Source organism: Budorcas taxicolor, chromosome 6 (assembly GCF_023091745.1).
Source record: "Budorcas taxicolor isolate Tak-1 chromosome 6, Takin1.1, whole genome shotgun sequence".
Taxonomy (NCBI): Eukaryota; Metazoa; Chordata; class Mammalia; order Artiodactyla; family Bovidae; genus Budorcas; species Budorcas taxicolor.
In genome coordinates, this window is record NC_068915.1 from 100,853,734 (window position 1) to 100,865,914 (window position 12,181).

General features: G+C 39.2%; 1 protein-coding gene across 1 annotated transcript in view; it reads right to left on the reverse strand.

The window, feature by feature from the left end:
- The window catches only part of MAPK10 (mitogen-activated protein kinase 10), a 189,198-nt gene that overhangs the window by 60,231 nt on the left and 116,786 nt on the right, over positions 1-12,181 (reverse strand). Inside the window, exon 9 of the mRNA XM_052641892.1 lies at positions 8,041-8,165. Coding sequence (XP_052497852.1) covers positions 8,041-8,165 — 125 coding nt within the window. The remainder of the gene's footprint in view (positions 1-8,040; positions 8,166-12,181) is intronic.

Below are 12,181 nucleotides of genomic sequence, written 5' to 3' on the forward strand. Positions count from 1 at the left end.
GGCAGAAGGTTTGGGTTGCCTGCCACTCCTCCTCTATATGGTCAAGTATCTGTGGCTTGCCAACTGGAGGGCAGAATTCTCAGATACCAGCTGCCTGACTGGTTCAACCTGTCCCTCTGTCCAGATTCCCAGAGTGATGTTTTGACCATTTAGGACTGTATCTGGGCTTCTCAGAGACAGAGCCTTCCAACAGTGGGCCTGATCACGGTTGGCCATGAGCCTGGCCCCCAGGAGCAGTACCCCCTGAGACAACAGTTCTAGTATCAGGTCAGAAGCCTTCCTTTTTATCATGAATTGAGAAATGGATGTCCTTCTCTAACATGGTAATTTCCTAATTGAGATCCTCATGATGATTACTTTGAGTATTTATTTATTTGGCTCCTCTGGGATCTTTGTTGTGGCATGTGAACTCTTAGTTGCAGCATGTGGGATCTAGCTCCCTGAGCAGTGATCGAACCTGGGCCCCCTGCATTGTGAACATGGAGTCTTAGCCACTGGACCACCAGGGAAGTCCTATGATGATGCCTTTGAGTTTGGATGTCTTTGGTTTGGTGGCCAAACATTTCTTCCTCCCTTCTTCCTCCCCTGCATCGTCCTCCCCCTCCCTCCTTCCTCCCATCCCTCCTCCAAACACAGAAGAATTACAGAAGCCCTTAGTAAGTTTCCTATACTCATGAGCTTCCATAGGGTGCTCAGAAGTTTCTGAAAAAGTTAAAACTATGTTTAAAAAAAAAAAGGTCACATTTCATCCTCTTCTTAAGTTACTTTTTTATATACCCTGAGACAGAGTTAATTGACTCCTCCTTAGCTTGCAGTTCACAAAAGTCCTCCTAACGTGTATCCATATGCCTATTCTCAGGGGTTGCAAGGAGAGTCACCTTATATCCTAGCAGGGTCTCTAAACTCAGGAATCGGATAAGAAACAAGGCAGCTGATCCCTACTGTCTCTGTATTTCCCTCCAACAGAGCACAGAGAAAATGTCAAGCTGATTCCCTAAAATTGCCCTGACTATATGCTAGTTTCTTAAAGATACCAATAGTTATAATGAATATTTGTAAACAATGTAATTTATCTTTGCATGCATGCTTGCATTCTCAGTTGTGTCTGACTCTTTGTGACCCCATGGACTGTAGCCCACCAGGCTCCTCTGTCCATGGAATTTTCAAGGCAATAATACTGGAGTGAGTTGCCATTTCCTACTCCAGGGAAATCTTCTCACCCAGGGACTGAACCAGCATCTTCTGCAATGGCAGGTGAATTCTTTATCACCTAGTCACCTGGGAAGCCCCATAATTTGTCTTTATGTTGGCTTAAATTAATGGCATTGGATTTTCTTACACTTGGAAGGTCTACCTCAGCAAAATAAAGAAAGAAATAAAAGCCAACTATTTAAAATCTTACAGGAACTAGATGGATTTTAGTGATTTTCTTAAAATGTAGAGTATTTCTATAGTTTCTTGAACAGCTCCTCTTTTTCACCAAATATATCTATTTTTCTGAATATCAAAAGGTAGCAAAGGCTTGAGCAGGCTTCCCTGATGGCTCAGCCAGTAAAGAATCTGCCTGCAATGCAGGAGACCTGGGTTCGACCCCTGAGTCGGGAAGATCCCCTGGAGAAGGAAATGGCAACTCACTCCAGTATTCTTGCCTGGAGAATCCCATGGACAGAGGAGTTTGCCAGCCTACAGTCTATGGGGCTGCAGAGTTGGACACGACTGAGTGACTAACACACACACACACACACACACACACACACACACCCCACACATAGCAAAGGCATGCAAGTAAAAATCATAATACTAATAGTAATGATTATGAGAATAAGAATTTGTGTGATATTTACTGGCTACCAAGCACTGTACAAAGTACTTTATCTACATTAACTCTAAATTCCTGAAGAACATGCTACAATATGTATGATTGTTCTCCATTCCTAGTTAAGAAAACAGAGTTGAGACAAGAAACTTAAACTAGCCCAGCTTGTAAGTGACAGAACAGGAATTTAAACCTAATGCATCTTTCCACATCTGTGATGATGCAAACAACTCAACTAAATGGCATTTATGTCTGATACTGAACTCTTCTTAATGAATACTGAAAGCGAGAATACCTCCCAATCGTTTCCTGAAAAAGTATTGACAGTAAGTGTGCCCTTTGTGTTTGAGGAACATATTTCTGTTGCTCTGAACATTACTTGAATAAGAACTTGCTAATAATCTGAACAGATCTGACTTCAAATTTGATGTTCTGTTATACAAAGAAATGAATATTAACCTTGACATTCACCTTTTTACACTTTCAACTTCATTGTTACATGAATAATTTTCTCTCTTCGCATTATGACAGCATTCATATGCACTCTGCTTTTCAGTTTGGTAGTTTGGCACTTTTGGAAATGTGATAAGATAGCTTGTAGTATGATTAACTGATTAATACACGTAGCATTTCTCTACCTCTATTTTTCCTGAAGACATCATATTCTTTTGCACTTTCTCCTTTATTTCCCTCTACTTGCCCCTCTTTTCCTCCAAAGATGCTTACTTTGGCAATATTGAAATGACTGAGAAAAAGATTCTAGCCTTATAAGTACCCTAAATTTGATCTTTCTATACTTGAGAGGAATTTTTCATAAGAAGATAAAATTAATTTAAAAACCCATTGAAACTATTCATTAATATACTGTTATAGATTCTAAGCAACTGTCTCTTTTATAGGCAACATAATTACAAGTGAATTACAAATACAGACTTTATGACTCCAATTAAACTCTAGGCCACAATCCATTAAAAACCTATTATACACATTACATTACATATAAGGAAAAATATATATGCAACATGATTCCAGCTATCAAAATAACTGAGCAGTAATTTCAAATAATTTATGTTTATCTAAAATTTCATCAGCATAACCTCAAAAATCATCAGAGAAAAAACTCATGCTTAATTTTCACATATATCTACATCATACTTTCTCTTATTTATTTCATTATTTCATTCTATGCCAGGAATATATTTGAAGTATTTCCCAAGAATGAGAGATTGGAAGAGATTCTAGTTTTTAGTTGTAAGAACACTAGTTTTTTTTCCGTTTTAAGAGCATTAGAATTAAACTGAGAATATTTAATTTTAGGGATTTTACTTAGAAAAGGCAGAAGAACCAGAGATAAAATTGCCAACACCTGTTGGGTCATAGAAAAAGCAAGAGGATTCCATAAAAACATCTACTTCTGTTTCACTGACTACGCTAAAGCCTTTGACTGTGTGGGTTACAACAAACTGTGGAAAATTCTTTAAGAGATGGGAATACCAGACCCCCTACCTGCCTCCTGCAAAACCTGTATGCAGGTCAAGAAGCAACAGTTAGAACCAGAGGGAAACCTGGACTGGTTCAAAACTGGGAAAGGACTACGTCAAGGCTGTATATTAACCCTCTGCTTATTGAACTTATATGCAGAGTCCATCATGAGAAATGCCAGGCTGGATGAAGCATCAGCTGGAATCAAGATTGCCAGGAAGGAATGTCAGTAACCTCAGGTATGCAGATGATTCCACCCTAATGGCAGAAAGCAAGCAGGAACTAAAGAGCCTCTTAATGAAGGTGAAAGAGGAGAGTGAAAAAGCTGGCTTAAAACTCAACAATCAAAAAACGATGATCATGGCCTCTGGTCCCATTATTCCATGGCAAATAGATGTGGAAACAATGGAAAAAGTGAGAGACTTTATTTTCTTGGGTTCCAAAATCACTGCAGATGGTGACTGCAACCATGAAATTAAAAGACGCTTGCTCTTTGGAAGAACAGCTATGACCAACCTAGACAGCATATTAAAAAGCATAGACATTACTTTACCAACAAAGGTCTATCTAAGTCAAAGCTATGGTTTCTCCAATAGTCATGTACAGATGTGAGAGTTGGACCATAAAGAAAGCTGAGCACTGAAGAATTGATGATTTTGAACTGTGGAGTTGGAAAAGACTTCTGAGAGTCTCTTGGACTGCAAGGAGATCAAACTAGTCAATCCTAAAGAAAATCAGTCCTGAATATGCATTGGAAGGACTGATCTGAAGCTGAAGTTCCAATACTTTGGCCATCTGATGCAAAGAACTGACTCTTTAGAAAAGACCCTGATGCTGGGAAAGGTTGAAATCAGGAGGAGAAGGGGACAACAGAGGACAAGATGGTTGGATGGCATCATTGACTTGGTGGACATGAGTTTGAGCAAACTCGGGGAGTAGGTTATGCACAGGGAAGTCCATGGGGTTGCAAAGAGTCAGATGACTATGCAACTGAACTGAACTGAACTAAACTGAGTTGAAAGTCTAGAAAAAAATCAACTGCAAATTCACATAAGAATAAATTGGAAATAAATAGGTAGTATCAAGGGTTCATTTGCTACATTCTGTGTACACATCTTTAAAACTCTTTGAGTTCAGTTCAGTTCAGTTGCTCAGTCGTGTCCGACTCTTTGCAACCCCATTAATCTCAGCACGCCAGGCCTCCCTGTCCATCACCAACTCCCGGAGTTCACTCAGACTCACGTCCGTCGAGTCGGTGATGCCATCCAGCCATCTCATCCTCTGTCGTCCCCTCCTTCTCCTGCCCCCAAACCCTCCCAGCATCAGAGTCTTTTCCAATGAGTCAACTCTTCACACAAGGTGGCCAAAGTACTGGAGTTTCAGCTTCAGCATCATTCCCTCCAAAGAAATCCCAGGGCTGATCTCCTTCAGAATGGACTGGTTGGATCTCCTTGCAGTCCAAGGGACTCTCAAGAGTCTTCTCCAACACCACAGTTCAAAAGCATCAATTCTTTGGTGCTCAGCCTTCTTCACAGTCCAACTCTCACATCCATACATGACCACTGGAAAAACCATAGCCTTGACTAGACGGACCTTAGTCGGCAAAGTAATGTCTCTGCTTTTGAATATACTATCTAGGTTGGTCATAACTTTTCTTCCAAGGAGTAAGCATCTTTTAATTTCATGGCTGCAATCACCATCTGCAGTGATTGCAATGATTCTTACATTATGAGTTTAGGAGAAAAGATTTGCTTCCAAGTGTTGAGGCTATAGTATTGGTTTTACTCATCAAACTGTATGGCTGTGTATCATTTGTGCTGTGCCGTGCTTAGTTATTCAGTCATGTCCGACTCTTTGCAACCCCATGGACTGTAGCCTGCCAGACTCCTCTGTTCATAGGGATTCTCTGGAGTGGGTTACCTTGCCCTCCTCCAGGGGATCTTCCCAACCCAGGAATCAAACCAGGGTCTTCTGCATTGCAGGCAGATTCTTTACCAGCTGAACTACCAGGGAAGCTCATGCATCCTTTAGAAAACATGTAAAATAGAAATACAGGCCAGAGGAGAAGGGGATTACAAAGGATGAGATGATTGGATGGCATCACCAACTCGATGTACATGAGTTTCAACAAGCTCTGAGAGAAGGTGAAGGACAGGGAAGCCTGGTATGCTGCAGTCCATAGGGTTGCAAAGAGTTGGACACATCTGACTGACTGAACAACAACAAAATTTTGTAAAGTGACTAAAATTAATTTGAAGCAAATTAAAATTTCATCATCATTGTAAAGCTGCTTAAGAAAGAAGGTCTTAAGAAAATGTTAGAATGTTATATCTCAGTTCCCATACAGGAAAGTCATTTATCACTGAATTATTTTCTCAGAAATTTTGTAATGCTTAAGAACTGGGTTACTATGAAAAGTTGCTTTTTTAATATCATGTCTATAAAGTTCGATTCTATCTGATGTTTATTCTCATCCTTCAGCTCTCAATTGCCCAATGAAGAAGGGATGAGAATTAATGCCAGCTTGAACCTAGCATCTCTGACACAGTGAAGCAGAACAAAAAAAGCCAAAAAAAGCAAGCTTTAGCTGGGCCAGAATATCTTTGTGTATAGTGAAGTTCACAAGAAAACAAATAGAAAGAGTATTTCAAATGGAAAATAAATGACCAACTCAAACAAAGTAATTTGAAGGTACTATGAAAGGTACTAAAGGGAAATGAGATCATTTAGCATAAGTTTTCAAAGAATGTGAGATTTTGATGGGAGAAGGTAAAAACTGTTGGTAGTAAAGTTTAAAAGAGGGACAGAAGGACATTCCTATTGGGAGGCCTATTGAACCCACATGGGCAAAACAATAGCCCTGTTTCCTGAGCAGCCCTGGATCTACTCAGAGAAAAGGAGATAGGCAAAAAATTACAGAGTTATGCTTCTGAGAAGATTCTTATACTATGTCTCGATGGAAAGTATGGAGATATACCTTCCTATGGCAGTCCACTTAGAACCAACCTGAGACAGTGGCCTTATTGAAATACCCATTTTTTCTCATATAATTTATGCAAAGCTTCACGAGGGCACCAGTGGCCTAGTAAAAACTTTATAATCTAAATGTTTTGCTTTTGCACAATGAAGGAAACTATAGTCAAAGTGAAAAGAAAGCCTTCAGAATGGGAGAAAACAACAGTAAATGAAACAACTGACAAAGAATTAATCTCCAAAATATACAAGGGAGCTTGTGCAGCTCAAGACCAGGAAATCAAACAACCCAATCAAAAAGTGGGCAAAAGACTTAAACAGACATTTCTCCAAAGGAGATATGCAGATGGCTAATAAACACATGAAAAAGATGCTCAACATCACTCATAATTCTGTCAGTCCAAGGGACTCTCAAGAGTCTTCTCCAACACCACAGTTCAAAAGCATCAATTCTTCAGTGCTCAGCTAGGGAAATACAAATCAAAACCACAATGAGGTATCATCTCATGCCGATCAGAAAGGCCATCATCGAAAAGGCTACAAACAGTTAATGCTGAAGAAGGTGTGGAGAAAAGGGAACCCTCTTACACTGTTGGTGGGAAGGCAATCTGGTACAGCCACTTGAGAGAACAGTGTGGAGATTCCTAAAAAAACTGGAAATAGAACTGCCATATGATCCAGCAATCCCACTATTGGGCATACACCCTGAGGAAACCAGAACTGAAAGAGACACATGTACCCCCATTGTTCATTGCAACACTTTTTAAAATAGCTAGGACATGGAACCAATCTATATGTCCATCGGCAGATGAATGGATAAGGAAGTTGTGGTACATATACACAATGGAATATTACTCAGCTATAAAAAGGAATCTATTTGAATCAGTTCTAATGAGGTGGATGAAACTCTATTATATAGAGTGAAGTAAGTCAGAAAGAGAAAGACAAATACTGTATATTAACACAAATATATGGAATTTAGAAAGACAATAATGATGATCCTACACACCAGGCAGCAAAGGAAACACAGATGTTAAGAACAGACTTTTTGACTCAGTGGGAGAAGGGAAGGGTGGGATGATTTGAGAGAACAGCATTGAAACATGTACATTACCATATGTAATACAGATGACAAGTACAAGTTCGATGCATGAAGCAGGGCACCCAAAGCCAGTGCTCTGGGATAACCGAGAGGGATGGGGTGGGGAGTGATGTGGGAGCGGGGGTCAAGATAGGGGAACACATGTACACCTGTGACTGATTCACATGGATGTATGGCAAAAGCATCATGGTATTATAAATTAATTATCCTTCAATTAAAATAAATAAGTTAATTAAAAAGAATAAATGTTCTTAGTACCACAGTTTATTAAAACCAGGCACCTGATTGGAAGAGAGGCAAAGAGACTTATCCTCTATTACATTTTTTGTTACTTAGTTTGCATCAAGAGAGACTGATCATTAAACATAAGGAGATACTGGTGGTATTAATAATTTAACAAAAACTAGTGGAAGCATGTCATGAATAGCCAAGGTGTTGGATTGAATCACCATCTCACATAGGAAATCCTGAAAAAGAAATGCAACTCAAAACATAAGTTGAAGAAAATAACTTTTAGAAGGGAAGGTAGTAGCTTTGTGACTTAGCAATTTTATGAAGGCCCTTTGAGAATTCTTTTGGATTCTAACTCTCTTTCAGTGCACACCATGGAGCACCCAGTTACTATGATTTGTTTGTGGAAAGAAAATAAAATAAACCTAAACCTTACCGCCTCCACTTCAGCAGGGTCATACCAGACATTGATGTATGGATGTTGTAAGGCGTCATCCACTGATATCCTTTTCGCTGGGTCAATCACTAGCATCTTTGACAGCAAGTCTCTGGCTTGGCTGGCTGAAAAAAATGAATGAAGAAAAAAATTTGTTAAATTTTGATTTTGGCAAGGACATTTTTTGGAGGGAAAAATATTTTTTAAAAAGTCGGTTAGCACCTTCCTTCCAAACATCAGCTAACTTCACCAAGTGTTTAGGGAAATGCAAAATGAAACAATGAAATATTTTTTATCCATCAAATACACACAAAACATGGCATAATATTCAATAATCTCATTCATGTTGGTTGCAGTGTAAATTGATAAAGGCTTTTTTAGAGGGCACATTTGGGGGTATCTTTTAAAATTTTAAATGTGAATATCTTATGACCCAACAGTTCTACTTTTAGGTATACAGTCTAGAGAAACAATTGTACATGTTCAGGAAAAGCATCCAGAAAGGATGCTCACTGCAGCATTGGTCAAAGATTAAAGATTTTAAACAATCTAAATGTTGCTGTTGTTCAGTCACTATGTTCAGCTCTTTGCAACACCATGGACTGCAGCACACCAGACTTCCCTCTCCTTCGCTATCTCCTGGAGTTTGCTCAAATTCATGTCCATTGAGTTGGTGATGCTATCTAACCATCTCATCCTCTGCCACCCCCTTCTCCTTTTGCCTTCTATCTTTCCCAGCATCAGGGTCTTTTCCAATGAGTTAGCTCTTCTCACCAGGTGGTCAAAGTATTGGAGCTTCAGTATCAGTCCTTCCAATGAATGTTTGGGGCTGCTTTCCTTTAGGGACTTCCCTGGTGGCTCAGACGGTAAAGTGTCTGTCTACAATGTGGGAGACCCGGGTTCAATCCCTGGGTCGGGAAGATCCCCTGGAGAAGGAAATGGCAACCCATTCCAGTACTCTTGCCTGGAGAATCCCATGGAGGGAGGAGCCTGGTAGGCTACAGTCCACGGGGTTGCAAAGAGTCAGACCCGACTGAGCGACTTCATTTTCACTTTCCTTTAGGATCGACTGGTTTGATCTCCTTGTAGTCCAAAGGACTCTCAAGAGTCATCCACCTGTACCAAGTAAGTTTGGCAGTTTTAAGCATGGCAGGCTACAGTCCATGGGGTCGCAAAGTGTCAGACACGACTGAGCAACTTTCACTTTCAGATGTATTCACATGGACATAGTATTAAGTGAAAAAAACAAATGCAGAATGACCCATAGATCCTGATGCCACTGTATAAATCTGCCTCTTCCCAATAAAACAACAAACATTTCTCTCTCTCTTTATTTAAGGTTATAAATGCATAGAAAAATTCTGCAAGGATCATAGACAAACTGAAAATCATAGGTACCTCTGAGAGGAAGAAAATTCGTACATGTATTGCTTGCATAATTAAAAATAAAGTTTAAAGAATTGTTTTTTAAAAGGAAACAAAGTGAGTGTACACCACTCATTTGAAAACTTCAGAGCTGCAAAAAAGGACAAAGCAGTATCTGGAGGGAGGCAAGGAAGTTAGAGGTGACTTGGAGAATGGGAGAGATAATGAGGACTTTAATGGAAGCAGAAGCTTCAAGGATTGAGAGAAGGGGCCAACTCTGAGAAAAAAAATCCACAAGATTTAGTAAACAAATTGATGCAGGGAATCTTGTTTCTTTATTCAATATTCAATTTATTCAATATACATCATCTACTGTGTGCCAGGTACAGTTTCAGATGCTAGGGATACAAAAATTTTGCACAGTGATAATCAGTAAATGTATTTATTTAATAACATTGCTGAGTGAAGTGTATTAGTTGCTCAGTCAGGTCTGATCGTGTGTGTGTGACCCCATGGACTGTAGCCATCAGGTTTCTCCGAGCATGGGATTTTCCAGGCAAGAACACTGGAGTGGGTAGCCCCTCCCTTCTCCAGAGGATCTTCCCAACCCAGGGATCGAACCATGCTCTCCTGCATTGGAGGTGGATTCTGTACCATCTGAGCCACCAGGGAAGTCCCTAACTTTTCTAAAGGATGCTCTAAACATATCCGAAAATACAAAAAATGTTTCAGAAAATAAGGATCCAAACTGATTTGGAAATTTTTATGGTGAAAATATTCAATTTATTCCAAACATGGTAAAACTTCAAATTAAAGAAAGGAAAATCTAAAACTGGTTTGCTAAATTAGGAAAAAGGCAGTGTGTTTGAATTCATGAATATGTACCAATTTTAATTAGCAATTGTTTATTATTAATGAAATATGGTTAATTATAAAATTTTGAAATTACATTAAACATAAAATCCAGAAAAGCCAACCTTCCCCACCATCTGGAAGCAATCATTCTTATTATTAATGTATTCCCTTCTAGTTTTATGTACTGTTTCATAATTTTGATTATACTACAGTTAAAATGTCTCATAGCTTTCCTTCCGAGGAGCAAGCGTCTTTTAATTTCAGGGCTGCAGTGAATGTCCACAGTGATTTGGGAGCCCAAGATAATAGTCTGTCACTGTTAAAAAAAAAAAAGTGGCAATCTAATTTTCACATCTACAGCATTTGTATTTCTTGTATTATTACATTTTAATAAAATATTCACATTTATTTATACTAATTATATATCTTTTAAAAATCACTAAATTACTGGAAGATTTTTTATTTCTATTAGTCATTTTTCTGGGGATCTCAATTCCAAACACTTAATTTCTGCTACTTCCAAATTGACACTTTGAAGTTGACAAGAGTGACAAAACTACAGAAATATACAATGATTTTCAGTATTAGTTTCTCTGACTGATAACCTAATAGGTCTGTGTCTATTTCATTGGCTCAAGACCTCTTTGATCCAGACTCACACACTCCACGGGTTCTCATGTCACCCACATTTCTGTTCTTGGAAGAGTAGGGGTTGGGGTGGTCTCCTCATCTATGGAAGAATGAACCACTGGAACACCAAATCACCTCACTAAGAAACAATGATCACTACTGCTTGTAGGGAACAAAATGAGGAAGAGGAAAAGATTTTAATTCTTCATCTTTCATTCTTTTGTTTGCAAGTAAATGTCTTACACTCTTAAACAATAGTAGAATAAATTGTTCCCTTTGATTATTTGTGTAATTCTTTATAATTCGCTGATTTTGCGTTATAATTATAATTCAATAATTATAAAATTCAGAGAGTAGTACAGGTAGCTGAAGGGAGAAACCCAACTGTGCAACGAAAGTGTCACAGACACAGAAACAACACTGTACTTAATTTAAAAACCACAAGATGGAAGTCTAGAGAAGATAATATGACCCTGGGAAGTTGTAACACTATATTTTGGCTTCTCCACCTCATTTAATTCTATATTAACTATAAATTAAGTCTGTACATTTAATCTGTAACTAATTAATTGTCCACTGAACAATTTGCAGTAAAATCTCACGAGTGTGTGTCCTTTTGCGGGGCGGGGCGGGGTGGGGGGGATTCCCTAATAGCTCAGTTGGTAAAGAATCCACCTGCAATGCAGGAGATCCTGGTTCGATTCCTGGGTCAGGAAGATCTTCTGGAGAAGGGATAAGCTACTCACTCCAGTATTCTTGGGCTTCCCCTGTGGCTCAGATGGTAAAGAATCCGCCTGCAATGTGGGAGACCTGGGTTTGATACCTGGGTTGGGAAGATCCCCTGGAGAAGGGAAAGGTTACCCACTCCAGTATTCTGGCCTGGAAAATTCCATGGACTGTAAAGTCCATGGGGTCACAGGGGAAGCTGAAGTTCCAATACTTTGACCACCTGATGTGAAGAGCCAGCTCATTGGAAAAGACCCTGATGCTCTGAAAGATTGAAGGCAAAAGGAAAAGATAAGATGAGGAATAAGATGAGCAGAGGAAAAGGTGGTTAGATAGCATCACTGACTCAATGGGTGTGAATCTGAGCAAATTCCAGGAGACAGAGGAGGACAGAGGAGCCTGGTGTGCTACAGTCCATGGGGTCACAAAGAGTCAGACAACATAACAACTACACAACAACATAGATCCCCTGGAAATATTCATTTTATTATTAATAAAGGTTTATTATTTTTTATATCTAACAGTTACTGAGCATTTAGTGTGAGACAGCCAGTGTTTTAAGTGC